The 21,187-nt window shown below is 48.0% G+C and overlaps 5 protein-coding genes across 5 annotated transcripts; 3 read left to right on the forward strand and 2 right to left on the reverse strand.

The window, feature by feature from the left end:
• Window positions 1-156: 156 nt before the first annotated feature.
• Window positions 157-2,814, forward strand: I303_101695 (uncharacterized protein; the record flags this gene model as incomplete). The annotated part of the gene is made up of 8 exons (XM_065968393.1): window positions 157-375; window positions 451-516; window positions 599-896; window positions 995-1,344; window positions 1,422-1,540; window positions 1,606-1,946; window positions 2,104-2,346; window positions 2,495-2,814. 8 exons carry the CDS (start codon window positions 157-159, stop codon window positions 2,812-2,814), a joined length of 1,956 nt encoding a protein of 651 aa, XP_065824465.1.
• A 1,517-nt stretch (window positions 2,815-4,331) lies between these two features.
• On the forward strand, window positions 4,332-4,954 carry I303_101696 (uncharacterized protein; the record flags this gene model as incomplete). The annotated part of the gene is made up of 4 exons (XM_018405513.1): window positions 4,332-4,343; window positions 4,538-4,610; window positions 4,694-4,786; window positions 4,920-4,954. The coding sequence occupies 4 exons, from the start codon at window positions 4,332-4,334 to the stop codon at window positions 4,952-4,954; spliced, it is 213 nt and encodes a 70-aa protein (XP_018265794.1).
• An 895-nt stretch (window positions 4,955-5,849) lies between these two features.
• On the reverse strand, window positions 5,850-8,701 carry I303_101697 (uncharacterized protein; the record flags this gene model as incomplete). The annotated part of the gene is made up of 3 exons (XM_018405512.1): window positions 5,850-7,538; window positions 7,594-8,106; window positions 8,180-8,701. The coding sequence occupies 3 exons, from the start codon at window positions 8,699-8,701 to the stop codon at window positions 5,850-5,852; spliced, it is 2,724 nt and encodes a 907-aa protein (XP_018265793.1).
• A 2,138-nt stretch (window positions 8,702-10,839) lies between these two features.
• On the forward strand, window positions 10,840-12,516 carry I303_101698 (uncharacterized protein; the record flags this gene model as incomplete). The annotated part of the gene is made up of 1 exon (XM_018405511.1): window positions 10,840-12,516. The coding sequence occupies one exon, from the start codon at window positions 10,840-10,842 to the stop codon at window positions 12,514-12,516; it is 1,677 nt and encodes a 558-aa protein (XP_018265792.1).
• Window positions 12,517-13,587: 1,071 nt separating this feature from the next.
• I303_101699 (uncharacterized protein) lies at window positions 13,588-20,569 on the reverse strand (the record flags this gene model as incomplete). The annotated part of the gene is made up of 13 exons (XM_018405510.1): window positions 13,588-14,512; window positions 14,569-14,624; window positions 14,683-14,717; window positions 14,781-14,873; window positions 14,936-15,077; window positions 15,145-15,618; window positions 15,682-15,766; window positions 15,844-15,998; window positions 16,088-17,998; window positions 18,051-19,841; window positions 19,913-20,036; window positions 20,098-20,427; window positions 20,490-20,569. 13 exons carry the CDS (start codon window positions 20,567-20,569, stop codon window positions 13,588-13,590), a joined length of 6,201 nt encoding a protein of 2,066 aa, XP_018265791.1.
• Between the last annotated feature and the right edge of the window lie 618 nt (window positions 20,570-21,187).

A 21,187-nucleotide genomic window follows, 5' to 3' on the forward strand; every position in this document is an offset into this window, starting at 1 on the left:
GATCATTTTGTCTGGTTCAAGATTTCAGTTAACCGGTGTCCGATCAACTTGTGCACGAGAGATAATGATGATTGAGCTTCTCATCATGCTTGTCGGGTGTCGATACTAAAGGACTGACTCAATCTTGCATCTGCAAGCTGTTTCAAAGGCTCCGAGATGTCTCCAGACTCCACTCTATCAGAAGGGTCGAGTACGAAGAGGAAGACTCCGATTCCCGAGGTCAATGGGAATGGACAGGCCGCCATAGACGAGGATGGCTTTACAAAAGTACCTACAAGAGAAGAGAAGAGAAAGAAGAAGAAATTGAATAAACATAGACCATCATTCCAATATCAGCTCGGCGAGTTCAGATACGGGAAGAAAGTCGGAATCGCTGTATGTTTTCTGTCCCCTCCATGAACACCAAGGGGTGTGTATCTTCGCGTTTAGCTGACGGGATATGGGATGTAGCATGTCCGAGATTTAGTCTTGTATATAGTGGCCGAAGCGAACAAACCTTCTTGGATTCAGATCGAAGTAAGTTCAGTCTCGTCCCTGCCCAAAATCACCTGAGTGAATCTCAATGAAGCTGACAATTGGCCTGTGGTTTGCGGTACAGAACAAGTCATTCATTTCGCACACGGTGGTCTTATTCGTTCCCGGGTTATTGCCTTCGCATCTCGGCTTAGAACAGAACTCAAGCGTAGCTTCGATGCCATTCCCCACAATCCCTTCTGATCCAAGCTCATCGAAACAAGCGAGAGTACCCGCCATACCGAAACTATTCGCATACGCCTGCCCGACCAGAGCTCCGGGGGACGATAGGAAATTGCATTCCGTCTTGAATAGCTTGTTGATGAGTCCAATACCCGATACTTTGAAAAAGCAGAAACACGAGGAAGCGAGACAGTTAGCTGGTGAGCTAGGACCTTCTGCTTGCTCTTGCCTCTCTAGCGAAATCTTGCGAACAGATTAATGTGTCAGAAATGCTGATACAATCTTCCGCTTTGTGTAGAAGCAGCAACTTCATCTGACATACCTCCCTTCTTGTATCTTCTCACTCCCCATCAAATGATCGATAATGACTACCCCTTACCATCTTACATCTCCCCCTCCGATAACCCCATAATACCGGGACTTGACCTCAACACCCTACCGGAAAGCGTTGCAGCGGCTCTGAAAGGTTCCTTGGACAGTGCAGGAGATGTACATATGGACGTTGGCTTAGGGGGAAGCACGACTGCTCTGAACGGCAATAGTAAGAGAAAGGGTAACAAAAGGGATGATCCGTGGGTCGAGACTCCTCAAGCCGATACATCACCTGGAGACGGGAAATGGCCTGTACTAGCAATAGACTGTGAGATGGTACGTCACCATGCTTCTCAGTCAATCAGTCAATCGACGGTAATGTAGGGATGTTCGCTGATCTGGTGTGGATATAGGTATTGTCGGAAGACGGTCAAGAATTAGCCAGAGTATCAATAATAGACTTCGAGAGCGGTGAAAACATATTCGACGAGCTTGTCACGCCCCCAAAACCAATCATAGATTACCGGACGCAGTGAGTCTAGTGTCAGACTCTTTGTCACCCTCGGCCAGAATTCATGCTGATATCCTTTTGCTTAGATGGTCAGGTATAACTGCTGAGAAACTGAAACCCGCGACTCACACCGTACAATCGATCCAGGAAGCGTTGGTATCAGGACCCAACCCGATAATCACCCCACATACTATCTTACTTGGACATTCATTGGAATGTGATCTCATCGCTTTAAGAATAAAGCACCCACTATGTATTGACACGGCTCTTATGTATAAACATCCCCGAGGTCCGCCTTTCAAGTCAGCCTTGAAATGGTTGGCTCAACGCTGGCTCAAGAAGGACATCCAAGCGGGTGAACACGGCCACGATTCTGAGGAAGATGCCAAGACCTGTGTCGAGTTGTTGAAGATGAAAATCAAATACGGTGAGTCCCCCTCCGAATCTCACAGGTAATTACGAGGTTCAGTCCTGAGACTCGGCCCTCGTCCTCCTCCCTGATCACCAATCTCTTTCTTCGCCTGTTCACCTGTCTTGTCCCGATGCGGGCGCTGACGGAGAAAACTTTGTTGTTTGTCTTATAGGCCCCGATTTTGGCAATGCTCTGGAAAATATGGAACCGATCTTCGAACGACTAAACCGCTGTAAACCCGCGAAAACGTCAGCGTTGATAGATTATGGTAATCCACGATCGTCCCATGGATCGAAAGCTACCACTGCGATACGGTGTGGGGACGATGATGAGATCGTTGAGAAGATGCTTGAGCATGTGGAAGGACATGATCTGATTTTTGGGAGATTGATGGAATTGGCCAACGTGCAAGGATGTAAGTGGGCGATTTTGCGCATATGGCGCCTTTCTCTCGACCCAATCAAGTTAAATCCACTCTCCAAGACTCAAGCGGCGATGTGTCATAATATCCAGGCTGCACTGATGACGCAGCTGATGCTGATTCCGGCATTATGGGACTTTAGGGAATGACAGGGGGATAGACTCAACCGAATTCGATGCGGCCGATCTAGATTCTGCCTTGACCGGATTTTCGGATAGATTATCGAAGTTACACGAATCTTTACCCTCAAACACTGCTTTGGTGGTGCTGACGGGTCATTCGAGCCCGTTACCGATGTTGAAGCTGACCGCAAAAAGGCAGAATTGGGAGAGGCTAGCCAAGACGGTCGGCATGGACGAGATGAAAAAGGAAGATAAGTGGATGATGGAGGATGACAGGGAGTTGGAGGGAGCTGTCAGTGAAGCCAGAGAAGGGATGGCTTTCTTCTGCGTCAAGGGGTAGGCGAGTGGCTGGTAAGCTGCATCATAGTTCGATGGGAAAACAAAGTCACTTGGTACCAGGCAGGACCAGTGTCCTTTTTCTTGGTCACTACTGCTGTCAATAATCATTCAACAATTTGTACGTCACAAAGTACCTGGAGTATTCATTGGTCACTTGCATATCTCGATCTAACGACTTGATGAAATGCATGAACTATGTGTATGACCTGTACATCCGAGGGTAGCTGTGTTCCGTACATCGTGGACTCACTCATATAGATACTCGATACCCGAATAATAGGGTCAAATTTGAGATGGCGAGCATCACGTAGTGAAGGTGCCAAAGGTGAACTGCGGTCGGCATAGAATGAAACCAACCACGACGATCCACTTGTCCCAATTTCCCATTATTCAGGAATCAGGTGTCAGTTTATTAAGGTGCACTCTTGGTTGGGATAAGGATTCACATGACTGTACCGTCTGCATTTCAGATCCGATACGAAAGCATGCACCTTGAGTTATTAATTGCCACGCCACATAAGACGTGTTCGTGCTTTGCTTGTCCATGCTCTGCGAGTAATTACGAATCAGGAGCAGGTGACTGATTTTGCTTTACTTCCATTCTGATTTCTTTCCTCTCGAAGGTTCTCTATGGCTAGCTACATCGCTACATCTGAGCTCGAGCTGTCCTATTACAAGAGACTGTCGGCCGGTCTGTGCCGAACAAAAAGAACGGGTCACGACTAATGACGACATGCAGATCATGCAGAGGCAGACCCCCCTTTCGGAGCGGATTGCGGATTGGAACTTGCTGGAACGGGGCTAAAGTCGTCAGAAATGAAAAAGCAGGAAGCTAAAATGCTAAAATGAAACGACAGCGTAAATGACGCAATGGAGTGATCGTCGTTTGTGTTTTTGGCTTTCGGCATAGAGGAGACAGGTAGATTAGAAATTACGCGTCGTCACGGTAGACCCAAAGCAGCCTGCGTGACAGCTCTTACAACCGTATGAAATAGGAAATAACACAGAGATCCAAGCATTGAGCTTTGGGCTTTGCGGTTGTTTGGGAAATCACCCAAGCGCTCATAAGCTCATAAGCTCATAACGGTAGGCTATGACGTATCTCCAGGTATATCAGCAGGTACTAACCCCTTCTAAATTACTTAGTGCGGTAACTTTTGAAGGGGTATGACGACATTTGAGGTGGTAGTATTGTAGTTGGCTTGTCGATTGTCTAATAGTGCGTCATCCATCAATCGTATCCGACTGAATGAGGTGATTGACTGCCTGTACGTGGGCGCAGGGAAGGGGTAGAGAGGTACAGTGCATACATACGGTACGCGATAAGCAGTACAACCACAACCGGTAAACGTGGAAGTCACTTTGGGTAACTTGTGGTACACCGGAACAAAGGTATATAAACCCCACCTTTGAATTAACACGTTCACCTTTCTTCTTTCTTTCCTTCCTTTCTCAACAAACACATTCTGAACTACTTCGCTTCTTACCCACCAACCCAACCAAACAACAACAATCACAATGTCTGACGCTGTAAGTACTGTTTCCAACACCTTCCACCAGTTCCACACGTCTGCCATTCACCGCAGCACTCCGCCACCTTTAACCCTTCCGCTCCTTCCGTTCATCCTTCCTTCCCTTCTTCCGTCCACTTCATATCACGCCATCCACTCTCACTATCTGCCTGTAACCATCTACTGCCTGCTAACCTACCTCCGTTTATGCAGGGCCGAGAATCCCTCACCGACAAAGTCACCGCTGCCGCCAAGCCCGACTCCGAGAAGTCGTACGTTGAGCAAGGTGAGCACCATTTCATACTATAATTACTTTGAATCAGCTCCTTTCACATAGTCAGTAGCTGACCGCCAGGCGTTTTTTTCCAGCTACCGACTATGTCAAAGGTGCTTTAGACTCCGCCGCTTCCGTCGTCCAACCTCAACAAGAGAAGTCCACCACCCAAAAGGTCGGTGATGCCAGTGAGTAGCTCGTCTTGACTCATAATCTCAATGCCACATCTACCCTCCTTTGGCGCACTCCTTCCGCCACTTCGCCCTCCTTCCGACTCACCTGTCAATCCTCAGTGCTAACTCTCGCGCTTCCTCTCCGCAGTCTCCGGTGACAACCGAAACAAAGACGTTGCCTAATCTACTCTACCTAAACCTATACCATCCTAGAATGATTTAGGCAGTAGTTGGATCGACGATGGAAGTGATACCTCTGTAGCATCTAGCGAAGACGTATGAAGTATGAAGTATGAATATGATATAAACAAGCTTCACCCAGGACGTCTTGGTCCGACCGTCCGACTGTCCGACCGGAACGTCGAATGACTATGGCGCACAAACTGACTGACGGAGGTGAAGAAGTGATGTGATGGTATTGATTAAGACTCGTGTAATCACTGACCTCGACGTACTGATTAACAACCGCCGAGCAGCTCGAACTCAGCTCAGTTGGTGTTCGATGGATAGTTTTGCACCATCCTCGCCTCGCTCCGCCTCGGTCGATGTAACTTTTAAACAGTGCAAGGCGCAACCTGCCCACAGATCTTGTATGTTCAAAGTCAAGTGGGCGCTTCTGGCGCAGCGGTGATTGCTGATTCTACCCGTACCGAAAAGCATCTGAAATGCTCATATAATGTGTAAGGAGGCAATCGGATTCCGGTCGATAGTCAAATGGTGAAATCACAGATACATCCCTCGACTCTCACCGCCTACGCAACCGAGGCTGTTCGTCACAGATTACTGAGGCCAGAATAGACCTATAGCTAGCTATCTGGTAACCCGGAACAATTGCATATGTATGTTTGATTAAGCAACCTTTTATATGAACATACAATGGACAACATACAAAGTCGGTTTTCAACAGGGGCAAGGTTAGTGGTTCCTCAAAGTACGATCAGGCGAAGAAATGACCAAAAGGATAAAGATGACCTCGGGACAGATGAATTGATTATGAACAGTGGACAAATGGTGTCATTCTGGTCATTCATGAACATCCGTCCACTCATCCACTCATCATCGACCGCTACGCACTAATTCATACCTGAGTCCCCCTTCTTCCCCCTCCCTTCTTCTTACCCAAGCCATTAAATTCCTCTCTCGCCACTAACCACATCGCCGTCACACAAACTACATCTTTCAGATTCTCCTCGCTCAGCGCTACATTCTCTTTCAACTTCTTGATCGTCCCTTCCTTCACATTCACACCGGCTCCACTTCCATTTTCGGGCTGCTTGAAATCCGTCAGGCAGATAGGCTGCAATCCTTGAGGGATCTTCAGTATACCAATGACTTTCGGATGATGAGGTGCCGGAGTGAGCGTTCCAAGTAATTGCCTTTGCCCAGTCTTCTTCACCCATACAGAACAAGTCCAGGGGGTCTCACTATCCTCGGGATCCGAATCGTCTCCTGCTACAGTCGCAGTTTCGTCCGCTGTCGTATCGCCTCCTTGTCCGTGAATACTGGAATTATCAGGCGAGAGCGAAGAGGAAGCAGGCTCGATGATTGTCGATGATCGCCTAGAATTGCTAGCTGATCCCGGACCCGACGCGGTACCGGAGATCCGGCGGACAGGTTCAGGTCGACCATCCAGACGTGGTGAAGCGAGCGGCGAACTTTGATTAGAATGCAGATTGGGGGAAGGTGGGAATGGAGAGGCTTCTCGTCTGCTGGAAGGCGGTTGTAGACTGAGAGATGTTCTTGATGTATTGGGTGAGTTGATGTTGATACCGTCTGTGACGGTTGGCGGGACGGAAGAAGCTCGAGTCTGACTTCTTGCTCGACTTTTGTCCAAGGAGATCGCCCCTGTAGTGGAATATCTCCTTAAGATGTCGTCCCCGGCCGAATTTGAGGGTACTCTTAATTTGACCCATTCGAATACTACTTGATCTTCGTCTTCAGCTCCTGTGTTGGCTCCCACAATTTCTAGTCCGGCACTGGCAGCTGCCTTGATATGAGCCGCCCAGCCTTCCTCGTTCTTCTTCGCCCATTTTCTCACTGTCCATGTGTATCCCACCGGTCTGTTCGAAGGGAGAATAGGTAGGGATTGACATCTCTCCATCCTGGTTGCTGTCTGTTCCGTATCGACGTCAACGTGAGAATGCGATGTAAGACCTGTGACCGCTCCTTCTGGAGTAATCATTGCGCCTGATGACCGGCGCCGAACGACCAGAGGGGCGGTACCGAACGTTGGAGCGCCTACCCCTACCGATGGGAGATCAGTGGTATTGGCAGCTTGGCCTCTGGCGATGACGGCCGAATTAGGGTGGAGCGTATCGGTCCCCCCCGAGAAATCATGGGAAGCTGAGGTAGCTGATTTTGGCGGATGATCGTGAGATGAGAAAGAGGCTGAAGGACTGGTCTTTTTAGGAGCTAAGCCGATGTCTCCCATTGAAGTCTTCTTCTTGAATACCTTGCCGAAGAATTGACGGGTTTTGCTTTCTCCATCCGCTTTGTTCTGACCCAAACGCAGATTCTCCATTTTGAAAACTTTCAGATCTAGTGAGCCGCGTATACCGCTTTTCCCATCGTCTGATCTGCTGAGGGTAGGTGAGATGGGTGAAGTGAGGGATACGATGGACAGTGGCCTTTGACGAGGGGTTCCTTCGCCATCGGCACTGTGACGCGAAGCGGAAGCAAAGAGCGCAGAAGTGTGTGGGGTAGGAAGCCAGACTTCTGAGGGTTCAAGCACACCCACTCCAGTGATATCAAGATTTCGTTTATAAAACTGTACATAAGACGATCAGCCACCTTCTCGCTGCTCGATAGTGAGAATCACTCACTTTGGCGACCTTGACGTCCGTGGCCGCATCTGTGACTACGGTGGGCTGCATGACATTGTGCACAGCCAGATTGAACATCGGCTCTATCCTCTTGCCTGAAGCAGCACTACTCCCGGTGGCAGCGGTCGAGGTTGAGATGCTGGACCTGATCGACGAGGACCTCCTCAGGCTCGCACCGTTCGCACCTTCAGATTCGGTGGAGCTCGATTTAGGTGATCCTGGTAAAGCTTTGTCGTTACCAGGAGAAGGTATTGTGGTTGCCGCTTCGGGCGACACCACGACCTCTGTAGCAGATGTATCATCTGACTCCTCCGTGGGTAGCTCAACGGTCTGAGCAGCAGGCGAGGATGAGGGCGACGCGATGAGCCCTTCTCCAGCTATCGAGCCTGATCTACTAGAGATGCCGGACGCTGAGCGGTCTCGTCTGGGACGATTGGGTTTGACGACAAGCTGGATTTGGAGGTTTAGGGGGTTCTTTGCGGATGTTGGCGGGGGTTTGACAATGATATATGTCTGAAGGCAGCGGTAAAATCAGCATCTTCCTCCTCGCAGCTCGATATCCTGCGGACATGGGAACAGGACTCACGTCCAGAGGACTCTTCTTCTTTTTCGACCGCTGTTCACCTTCAATGCCGCTAATTCCCGTCGCTCCACTACTCGAACTAGGCGGCCTCGACCCACTTCTTTTCCTTGGACTCCTCCTTCGCTCGCCTTGTCCCTGTATCCCACTGACTTCCGGATCAGCGATCATTACGTTGGTACCAGAAGTCCGGCGGCGTGTATTACTATCTGAGCTGTCTGACGAATTGGGGGAAGAAGACGATGTATCTGCATGTTTGAGAGATGGTCGGATTGGTCCGGAGGAAGGTTGACGAGGGTTGATTGGTCTGCCTAATGGTGCTGGGCCGTTTGAGGGTGTTGAGGGTTGTCGCATCGCTTGAGTCGATGGGCCTGGTCCAGCGACGGCTGAAGCTGGTTTAGGCGTCCCATTCGGAGTAGGAGTAGCAGATGTAGAGGCGGTAGCTGGTGGCTCGGAAGAGAAAAGATTAAGAGGATTAATGCTGCTTGTCAGACCTTTGAACTCTTGAAGGGACTGAAAGAACGGCATCTCAGCATTGGTCGCTTTTGCTTGAAGCTGGATTCTTGCGGCTATCACAACAAATGATGGATGAAGCGGTCTGGTGAGATGTTGAGCCTGCGACCAATCGAATGTATGTATCGAATCTGCAGAGATAATTTGACTCCTTCAGAAAATGGTTGTGAAGGAGGTGGACTAATCAGATGTTCCTTTGATCAAAGTAGCGTTGTATCCTTGTGACTGGACACCGTGCTCGAGATAGCTAAGGCCAGGAACCCCCTAAGGTTGTCGGATTTCGAAGCGTTGGTCTGTTGTGTTGTGTTGTATGCTTTGTTATTCCGCAGTCGTGCGCGTATTGGAGTTTGGACCGTTGAGCTGAGAGATCAATGGTGAATTCGAACCGAAAAATAAAGACGAATCCGTGTGAAGCATCTAATTCAGTCGGAATTGGAATTTGTATGCCCTGTCAACAAGTTTTCGTCCTCAAAATACTTGTGGATGTTAGGTGGGATAATGATGATGATCTCCTCTAGTCCTGATGATGTTGGAGCTTGTTATGTATAACCTGAAGGTTATGCACAGTTACGAGTCCGTAGTATGATTATGGTGCCAAGCTATTTTTGACTGTTATGTTTTGACGGTCAAGGCTAGTAAAGTTTATTTGGAGTAAGTGGTGAGCGGCTGCCGATTGCGTAACTGAGCCCGCGATTATGACGTTGAATTCGCTATCGATGCCCGTATCCCGAACCTGGCCTGACCGAGATCGCTGGCGAGGTCTAAAATGTTGAAAAGCTTCACAGAATGAAGTGAGAGACTGAGGAGTGCTCTCGGAGGTGTTCTCGAGCAAGAGTCAGGAATACTGAGCAGTGAGAGAATGTTGGACGAGTAAAAGGATTATTCATCGTAAGATTTTGACTCCTGTTGTTTTCTGGATTTTGATGGTACGACAAACAACCTTAAATTATCACCGGATGACCGCTCCCCGATGGAAAATCCCCGTACACTGTACGCTACTCAACCGAAGCATCGTACGACCACGTCCTCTCAATCAGAATCCTTTATCAGTGCATCCATACATGCATACAAACATGCCTTCTTGGGTTCAGCTGAATGGACTCATTCAAAAGTAGTATGTGTATGACCCTCTGTCACATCCTTTCTACGCTGCATACATGCCATGCGTAAACGCGTTCGTTTGTTCCTTTGTTTACACCATGAAGAAAAGTTTGGACGACGTAGCTTTTTATGGACAGATGACCGAGACCGAAAGGTTTTGTTTATTTTGGGCCTCTGGCCGAGAAGATGACCAAGCGAGCACCAAAAGCACCATAGCACCAGAGATCTTCTATGATCGTCGAAGGTGTCTTATAGCCGGATGCAAAATCCCTTAATGGAGTTGATCAACCGAGTCCGATGGGGTAGAAGGGTACGTTCATCGTTGGAAGTCACTCTCGCTAGCCCAAATCGGGTGCTCTGTTTGCGTCTGCTGTATGATCGTGCCTACTTCTTGGTGCTAGTCAAAGGATCCGGTCATCTGATACAGCTTGCTGAGCAGTCTCGTAAAAAGAGACGCAGGAAGTTCTCTGAGCGGCATACGTATATGCATGCAGATCTCTTGACAGATCTGCCCAAATTCTCGTCTGCCCCGCTTATGAGTTCCCGGGAAATTCGGAAATCTCAGAACTTCTTGCAGTGCAGCGAGCTGACGAATCTTGTGAGTGTCATTCTCTCATCCAGGCCGCCGGGAATCGTCAGACCCACATCTCGAAGCATTTGGCCTCTCTGGTCTGTGTTTGAGTGCTTTCTTCCTTATATACTATGCACACATCGTCACAGATCGTCACGACGGGCTAGGACCTGATCGTCCAACAAGCCGAAGGCGCTCGCAGTCAGGCAACAGCTGATGTTCTCAAGTGGAATAGAACAAGACTCCAATCATCCAGCGCTTCAAAAGAGCTAGATTTTGTGTTACGTAAGCATGCAGCGGGAGAGGTCGCCGAGAAGTTACATATAATCGTTGTGAACAGCACAACTTTGATATTTACATCTAACGACATGCGAGCTTGATCCGTCCCCATCACCTCGATACGATGCAGCTGTCCTCCCATCATCGATAACACTTGCTTCTCGTTGTGTTTGTAGCCCCTCGCTTCGCGCGAAGATCCAATATGTCAGTAGACATCGATTGGTCGCTTCTCAACGCCCCTTCGGGTCCCATTAATACCTTTACACAGCCAGGGAGCTTCGCTACGGATACTTTTGAGCCGGACCAGTCTGGGATTAGGGACGAGCTATCAGAATCGCTTATAACACTTCTGAACGAGCAGCTACAAACTGCTAAACGCCCTTCGTTTATTGGCCCAATTACCGTCACCTCCTTTTCGTTCGGCGACCTCGGACCCGATTTAGAGATCAAGGATATTCGTGATGTATGGCGAGTCTTCGATCAGGGCGACGAAGAGGGAGATGAGATTGCTGAAGAGGCCGAACGAGAGGAAAGACGCAAGGAAATGGAAGAGGAAGAACGAAGGAAGATGGAGAGAGTTGGGGTGTATAGTGAATTAGACGAAGAGCGGTACGAATATATCACCAAGGATAAAGATTTGGCGAGTGACCAGTCACACATACAACCTCAAGCTCAGAGATCGAATCAAAGTGTTAGATCACCGCTTCCACATACACTCTCGCGAAGACAAACTTCTCTTTCGAGGTCCGGATCTTATGCTCATCGACAACAACCATCTGGCGGAGAAAGCTCAAGCTCAAGAGCAAGAACAAACCGTTCCTTGATGTTGCCTCGATCTACTTCGAATCCACATACGCTATCCTCTGGCTGGGAGCAGGATCCATCCACATCCAAATCAGCTTCCAATTCTGGCAAATCCTACATTCCCTTCCCATTTGACCCTCATGCCTCTGGACTCGGTCTGCTGAACAGTCACAATCTCAACCATGGTCACGGACAAGGATACGGGCACGGTCTCTCGAGCGTAAACGGATTCGAGGGTCTAGCAAGCTCTTCTTCTTTGTTCTCACCTGGTCTAGGTCGTCGTCCAGCCTCGATAGCTTCTTTGCCCTTAGCTCGCCCGCAGTCTATCGCCGGCTCTAAACAAATCTCAAACTCTGCCAGGATACAAGCTCAAGCTCAAGCGCGACAACCGGGTAATCGTCCTTCGCATGCTCTCAATCAATCTGACTCTCGAGCTCAGACCCAAGTTCACACGCATCACCATGATGACGCTCACGATCATGACCCTGATCCGGATGCTGATCAATGGGATTCACACATCCCACCATCCCCTCCCGCTCAACCTCCGAAACATCTTCCGCAACCTTCCAACTCCTCTTCCAACTCTATCCCATCTTTACAACTGCACCTCAACCTCAACTTCAAATCCAACTTGAACCTCACACTCTTAACCTCTTTGCAGGTCAACTACCCCTCGAATTTATTTATGAGTCTACCATTGAAGATCAGCATAACGGGGTTCGAGATTCGTAATGAGATTATTATGGCCTACTCGGGAGAGAAAAATAGATTACACGTGACTATATTGGATCAAGCGGAAGACCAAAATCAACAACCGGACAATAAGGACAACAATGGTGGAATCGGTGGGGAATATACGTATACGTATACGTCGAGAAGAAATAGTTTAGATGAAAAGAAAATACCGATCGGACAGAAGATCCTCCAGAACCTGCAGATCGAGAGTGAGATTGGGCATTCGGATGCGCACGTCTTGAGGAACGTAGGGAAAGTCGAGAGATTTATAGTGGATGTTTTGAGGAAGACATTGGTTGAGGAATTGGTATTTCCCAACTTTCACACGATCGCTCTGTAGTCCGTCCTTCGAACACCATCTCATAACGGATTCAGCACGGACGAATTGGATTCATTCATTCCAAATCTCAATGGAATACGATTCGGATTCGTTTTCACCCGACGGATGGTCTCCTTGCACTGGGACTGAAATTGGGATTGTCGACACGCAAGTACCACGCCCGTTGCGACCACGACCACGTGACTGCTAACTGCTAATGCGCCGCATCAAGTTTTCCTCGAGCTCGGATCAACCGACAATGGAGGGCACGACACCAGACACGATTTTGCCTGCGGCCACGAATGCCTTCGATATCTACGTTGCATCGAATTTAGAAGTCAGGAGTCAGGATTCAGGAGTCAGGAATCAGTAAATCTGCTCTTCTGCAAAAAGTCAAGCGACAAGCGAGTCAAGTGCTTTTAAGCTTCAATCCATACATCCATACTTAGCGAAATGGACACGATGGTAGATAGGATGCAATCCCATGATGAATATACCAGTAGAGTAAGAGTAAAATCCAAATCACAGTCCGGAGATGCAAATGCAGAAACGCATTCCGACGGGAGGATCATAGCACTATATAATGGCGCATTCAGATTCATGGTTCTATATACCCACTCTTCACATTCACCTCCACGGAGAAGTGCCACAAAAGTATAATGCATTGATGACACAAACATAGACTAAGCGCATGAGCATTACTATCGTATCGTATCGATATCACTAAGTCATTGATTATTGATTGATCGATCGAGAAAGAGCGATGGCGGAATATGCAGTATAATAAGCAAGGTATCAAGTTGAAAGAAAAGTCGTAAGTCGTCAGAGTCAGAGTCAAAGCAAGTGAAATGCAGTCGTTGAATGTCCTTTTATCCATATAATCGTATGCTATTTGTCCATCTCCTCATTTCCTCCCACTATGCTTTACGTCTCGCCAAGCCTGATAAGTTTTGAAGCGGGTGGTTTCGTTTATTCTGACTGTGAGAATGAGAATTGTGCATGTTTACTCTGCGAATCGAATATCAGTCAATCAGTCGCTGTCACAATCCAATCACCGAGTATGATCATCCGCCAAAGAGATCGAAGAAAAGGCTAACCAAACGTACCAGCCAAGACCATCTCGATAATCCGATTTATACTATCTTTCCTCGTATTCAGATTACATCCGTATTCCTCTTCTAAGCGCTTACGAACCATCTTCTTCGTAAGGCTATCCAGATCGCTCGACGCGCATATCTTCCGGATGGACGATTCAAGTTGGGCTTCAGTGATACCCTCTGGACCCAATGACAAGCCCATGGAAGAGGCATTATTACCGTGTTGATGGTCTGACAAAGAAGGGATACCTGCATCCCCCAAGAAATTCGACGGTGGTCTATTAGTTTGCGCTTGGGGCCCGTGCTCACCATACGGTGAAGTAGGTTGAGAATTATGCGAATATTGTTGATTTGGATATTGCTGTTGTTGTTGCTGGTGCGATGGAGGGCTGAATGTTGAATAAGATGAAGCTCTGTGATCTAAACCAATCATATTCTGACCCATTCCCATTCCCATTGGCTGCATCATCCCCATCGGGTTCCCGCTATGGAGAGAATAGCTCGAAGCGCGATGGTCAAAATTCGGTTGACCGCCAGGAGCAGCTCCAACGCCGTAGAAAGATCCGCCGCCACCGTACAGACTTCGTTGATCTACATTCATCGGCTGACCGTACAGACTTCTATTATCGCCATACATCGATCGAGTGTCACCGAGTGGTAAGTGGGTATTCGAGTTCATCGGGCTTCCCATCAAATCTCGATTCTGGTAAGGGATCTGAGGTACGCCCATCCCAACACCGTTGTACATCGAACCACCCCGCGATTGAGCTCGCAGATCACCGTACGATCCAGAAGGCGAGAGTACTCGGGATTTGGCATCGTCATAGCCGTAAGCTGAGCCAGGTCGGGATTCGTATTCGCCCTTCATGGGTGGCATATAGGATCCGGAATGGACTGATTCTTGATCCCACAGCTCGTTCCTGTAAGAACGATCAGTCAATACTGTTAAAATCATCCCAGATGTTCGTTTACTCACTCGTAGTCGTTCCAACTTTTGAGCGGTATCGATCGCGGGTCGAATTTACCTTCATCCTGTAACGCAATATCAGGTCAAAGAGAATCCTGGATCGACAAGGCGAGCTGAACTTACATGGATGACAATCTTCTTACCCTTCTCACCGACCACTACATTCATGCGATAAACGTGAGCAAGATATTCTATGGTTATTGAAGAGCGATTTCACTGACCCAATCGAGTCGAACCCCAACTGAAATCATCCATCTTCCAGAAGGAATATAACGGCAGGAAGAACGAGAAGTACGGGATGGCAAGAATGTAGACTGATCATTCTGTCAGCAAAGTGATACGGTATGGTATGTGGCAGAGATGAAGCGCAACTTACACACCATCCAAGCTATCATATCCCATCTCAGCCTGAATACAAAGATCAAAGCTTGCAGTCCGTAGATGGCAGCTAACATGACGATACTGAGCGTAGGGATCGATTTGCCTTCCCTGACAATCAAGTAGACTAGGTAGACGATCTGTCCGACTTGCGACGATTAGCGATATAGCCAGAGTCATCAGCGGAGGAAGGTGGTATTGACTTACATATGCGACTGTCACAGGTGCGATGATCGTAGAAAGCAGATCGATGAAGACCACGAATCTCATTGAGAAACAGCAAAATCCACAAAGCTGATCTAAGAAGACCAATTCCGCCAGATTGTGTATAGTCGAGTTGATCCACCTTCGTCGTTGAGACAGCAAAACGCTAGCTTGATCCGGAGCTACGGTCTGTGCATAAGCGTCCCGGACAAATTTCGTCTTGTAGTCGTTGAAGTGTTTCAGGACCAAGGTAGTCAGATATCGATCTTCTCCTAGATGCAGCAAGTTCTTCAAGTGCAGGGTATCGACTCGATTCTCCGAGTAGTCTTGGATGATACCGTTCGAGATGAACAGTGGCTTGTGCGTATCGGGTGAACGCAGTCGGTACATGGAGAAACAACCTGGTAAACAGGTGATTGAACCGAAGAGGGATTCGAACGCTTTAGCCAGATGATGAGAGATAAAGTACTCGTAGACCTGGATCATCCATCGTCAGCTTTTGAGCGATCTTCATTGGATAAGACTGAAGGAGTAGCTGACCTGCATCATAGTCACAATAGACTGCTTCGAATTCGCTATGGACGTTTCACCACATACACCAATGATCTTCTTATCGTGCATCATGCTGCTCACAATAAAGCTCGTCAGCTACAAGTGTTACAATGGGCTGAGATACTGTAGATGCAAGAACGAGGCACTTACGCAGAAACAAGTCTATTGAGTGACATCTCATCTACCGTCGTATCCGCATCCACCATGAACAGATACTCGTAAAAACTCGGGTTCACTCCTATGACATTCTTGATCTGATGATGCATCTCCAGTTCCAGCGGATTCATCGGCGCATTGAAGTGTACCTGTGCGCATTTATCGACTCACATCAGCTCTGGTCTGACTATCCGGCTGAGGCAGAAGCATAGAATGCAGGAACTTGGCTTTCACTCACCTTATTGAGGAAGTGCATAACAATCATCTGAGAATCCCTCTTACCTCGATTTCCAGGCTTCGGTCGTTCCGTCGGTTTACCCACTTTCACAACCACCAAATACGGGACCACATGTCCTGCACACTCGTACAGCCCGGCGTAGACTTTACCCATATTATGTTGTTTACTACCATCTCCCAGACTCTGGAAAGATAACGGTTCCGGATCGGCATTCTGGTCAACACCAAGGATATCCAATACTATCGCCGGAGTAGGTTTATCATTCCCGTATCCCTTGATGTTTCCATCACAGATGATCATCAACAGTTTCCTCTTATCATCGTATTTCAGCCTGACCAGGGAATCGATCGTTCGTCGTAATGATTCTTCTCCTTCGGTATAACAGGGTACTTGACAGATAACGAATTTATCGTGGTTCTCAGGTGCCCTCGTCGAGCCAAAGTGTAACGCAGCTAAGAACTTGAATCCGATAATTGAAACCATTACTATCGAAAGGGCCAACAGGATGTAAGTGGAGAATTGACATTGTGGTGAATCTCTCGAATCGACTTTTCCGATGATGAACAGGTTTCTAAGACAGACTTTCTGCTTGTTCACTAGATCTTGTCCCGCGGATCCGGAAAGGCCATCAAGCAAAGCCGTTATATCTTTTCCTGCGTTGTAAGTGAACAGCTCGACCACTTGAGGAGCCATGAATTGTCGAGACGCTTGATCTTCAGCAGTAAGAGCCACTCCGTCTGGCGCTTTCAGGCCACCTCCGTTCTGCTGGATGTAGGTCGTCATCTCGTATATCAGTCCGTCGTAGATCGCCACCGCTCGACCCGAGTTTGCCATTTTCTTGACATCTTTTTTCGTGTATCCCATGAATCCAACTCTGAATCGATGTCGCATCATGATCATCATTTCTGCGTACCAATCGGGGCGAGAGTCGTTGGTTGAGGCCCGGAAATCGTGATATTGCCTGAAAACATCCGTCGTATTGGTAGAATCGAGGGTCACATAAGGACTAATTGCATTGATGCCGTATCCATCACACAGGGCATTGACCTGAACTGGGAACAAGCTCGTCGCATCTAATCCACCGTACTGCATGAGACTCTTGGTGGGCACAACAGATACCGCAGTCAAGTGGGTTGGAGCGAATTGGGATAGATCGAATACTTCGCCTCGAATGGCAGTGAAAGCGTTGTTTGGATCGTTCTTTGTACTATGACTGGCTAATTCGCTAAAGGTGTAGACATGCTGGGTCGGACAGATGAGCGGACCGAGGAAAGCGATGACAAAGACCGTACATCCGCAGATGAACCAGATGATCATGTTGATTGCCAATTTCTCCCGCCAAGCTTGTCGGATATCTTGACGTTTCATCCCGCCAATCTTGTTGAGCAAAAAGCCGGGAATCCAGAATGTGAGGAAAGTGCAAAGCCATACCCATCGCCTTCTAGCTATTGATTCCTTGTACTCTTCGGTAGTCTCGCCATCTTGAGGCTCGAGATCGAGAACATCCTTTTCGTCTTTATGGTCGAAATCTCTGAACATGTTTCGTGACGGCGCGTATGTTTCTGTGCCCACATTCGAGTTGGAATCGCCGAATTGACTGGTAATCTGGCTAGGAGCGAATCCTCTGATATCATCAAAGTCATCAGGAGAATCTTGACGTAAGGGTTGAGCATGATCCACAAGTGGTAAGTCTACATTAGACTCGTTCTGAAGGTATGGATCGGAATAACCTAGAGCAGGCGAAGTGGCAGGGGGAATATCACGTTGATTGTTGTACGGTGAGAAGGGATCAACTTTGCGATCCTTTTCGTCCAGATACTCCATATCTTCCCTTCGATGTCGCTGTTCATCTTTCTCTTCAGCACGTAACCGATCTTCGAATCGATGGAATACAGAGTGGGAGAGAAAGACCTAAGATTGTCATCAGCTACTGCATAATCAGGTTGCGATTGCGACAGCTCACCCTGTTTGCGCCTATCGCCATCTGAGAGTCGTTCAACCGTAAAACCCTCTTCAGATCTGACAGCCGGTCGACATCTGAAGGTCCTTTCGAGATCCCTCTTACGTCGAACTCCTCTGCATACCTATCACAAGCCTCGAAATGGGTCATCCGGACTTCATAGGAGTTCTGAAGGCGTTGAGCCATCTCGGTGAGGCCGAATGACCGGATCTGAGACTTCATGCTCCTGATCTCGACTTGTGAGGGTAGTTGACTGTCGTTCGGTCGCAAGCAGAATATCATCCAGGGTTGAGCTTGGTCAAAAGTCTGGAGTAGAGTGTCTAGAGCAGACCAATGTTGACCCGCTATACAGTATAGCGATTTTCCAGCATTTCCTCCGTCATTTCCACCTCCTACCTCATCATCTTCGCCTTCCTCCTCTTCCACCTCTGTTACCGCTTTCAGTGGTCTGCCTTTCCGCCTTCGAGTTGATGGGGCCCTCATAGGACGAACGGGTTGTTGCACAGCGACAATCTCATCGTCATTTCTGGGATGAGCCTGGGTAGCGATAGATTTCGAGGAGAAAAGCGATTTGATGAACGGATTGTTTGATCCTTGATGCTCTGACACGATTGCGGATCCGGTAGTGTTGCCCCGAAGAAGTCGAAGGATGTCGGCGGAAGTTTCGTTTGCGTTTCTCTCCAGGAAGCTCTCCGTGTTGTAGGTCACTGGACCATCGTAGTGATTTATAGTGAAAGTTGAGCTTCCACTTCTGCTCTGGGTTGAAAGTGAGAAAGACGCATGTCCCGTGAAGCGCTTAGCCATTGTTTCCAGGAATTGTGATTCGTTCCTTTTCTTTCGAGCTTGATCATCCATAATATTTACCAATCCACCCTTGCTATCAGATAACAACTTGACGCATTCTGAATTGTCGAAATACGGTATCCTACTTGCGGTGAGTTTCTCTTTGCTGGCTTCTTCTAGCGTGTTTTCGTGAATGCGATGTAATACCCAGTTTTGCACCTTCTCGTTTGCGAAGTTGAAGCAGAATTGGTCGAGGGAGTTGGACATAGCTACTGGTCCATGATTGTTTTGTATACCTGGCAAGTCCAGCAAGGCGATAAACGAGCCGAAAGAATCTTTACACAGCTTCTGATTGATGTGTTCGTTCAGCCATGAAAACAGCAGCGAGTAAAGTGTTCTGGCGAGCTCGTCTCGCACCGATTCAGCTTGTTCGGGATCTAAGAACGTTGTATATACCTCTTTCTTCATCAGAACAGTCTTGAAGGAGAACAACTCGGCTAGAGCTTCTTGAGCTACGCCCAGGAATTCAGCAACCGTCGAAAGGGTCTCGAAATTGGTAACAATAGCTCCTTCGTGCTGATTACCGCCAGTTTCGAATTGCAGATTGCCGATATGCAGAATCGTGGCCAACAATTGGCATACTTGAGCGACTAATCGGTTAGATAGTCCGACGATCTTGAAAGCTTGCTTGAGCTGCTCGAATCTCGACCTGTCATCCGTACCAGTCCTCCGCACTCGGCTTTGTAGATATCGATAAGAATTGGTATTTTCTAATTTCAAGAATGACTTTTCTTCCCCGTGAACACCGCTGACTAAGTAGTAGAATACGTGGAAGTTCCTTTCGCCGCTGGAAGGGGTCTGCGATACTCTCGATCTTTCGAAGTAGTACTCGATTGTCTTCAGACCTTCTAATCGGCCACGATCGTTGAATTGTAATTCGGTGTAATTACCGAAACGGGATGCGTTGTCATTGGTAAGCGTGTGTGCATTACCGAAGGATTCGAGGATGAACTGAGCGGTAAGTCACATGAGCTACAGGCATCGCCATTTCCAGAAGACGGAGTTCGCGATCGAGTACATACCTCAGCATTGGCCACCTGACTACCGACCTTTGATCCCTTCTTTCCTGGTGCAGCGACGCTGACCTCCGATATAGCTTTTATCGCTAATCTTCGCATCTCCGTTTTACCAGAACCTACTGGTCCGCTGCAGGCGATTGCCATTATCAGCTCGAATCGATAGGAACAAGACGCATCGTTAAGCTGACCTCAGTACGATTATCTGATCCTGTCTTGTTCTCCGCATGTTATGATAAGCATTCAGAGCTAGATTGAAGACGTGTGGTCCTAAACCATCTTTCTTTCCCCTTGTCGACGACTCCGAATCCCTTTCCCTTGCGGTCTCATCGTCTACTTGTAATCTGTAGTATTCCGCAACGTAGTCTTGCAAGGAAGCATCGCCGTTAACCGGTATATAGGCATGAGGGTTGACAGAGACCAAGTATGAAGGTGATAATGCTGTATATGGCTGAGAGATCAGGAAACGTTCTCGAAGTGTAGCTAGGACTGTATCTTCCGCTAGAGTCGCTCCAAGTGCACTGCATGTCCAATATGTCAGTCAGCAGGGGCGATCGATCGAGAAAGAAGAATGTGGGCGTACCATAGATCGGTGACTCCCTCGAATTTGTACCCTCCTCTGCCTTGCGACGGCCCTGCCCCTCCATGGCCGGCGGAGGACATCGTATGGGCTTTTGATCAGTCCCGATCTATATCAGTGGATGTAGTCGGGTGAGGTAGATGATGACGACGACGATGGCGATGCTGATGCTGATGCTGAAGAGACAGTGACTGATGACGATCGAATCGAGCCGAGGAGTGAACGAGCGTGAGATCTCTATACGAAGTAACGAAACCTAAAGCGAGAAATGAAGAGGACTGCAAACACGTATGCATGTGCAAAAGACCAAAAGTGTGAAAGGAATGAAAATTCTGGACTGAATGGAACAAAGGTAGACACAGTGAAGTTGTATGATTGTAGTTGTATGGTTGTATCAGGCTGAGGCTGTGCGTAATGCGGCTTGTGTAACAAACTCACCTAATCCCTAACATATTTACATTCATCTTCTTCTCCCGCTCAGTAGCTCGTCATCACTTGTCATCCCGATCATTCTCGTTATGATTATCATATCGTTCCATGCATCTTTATCATGTTCCCGCTTTACCATGTATGCATGTGATCTTTCCATGTTCTTGGTATTTTGATTCTTGTGTCTTGTGAATGATTTCTTTTTCTGTGCTTTGTCTTGTTCTTTTCTCACCCTTACTCGCACGCTTAACATATTCTGAAACACCGGTCAA

Source organism: Kwoniella dejecticola, chromosome 2 (genome assembly GCF_000512565.2).
Source record: "Kwoniella dejecticola CBS 10117 chromosome 2, complete sequence".
NCBI classification, from domain to species: domain Eukaryota; kingdom Fungi; phylum Basidiomycota; class Tremellomycetes; order Tremellales; family Cryptococcaceae; genus Kwoniella; species Kwoniella dejecticola.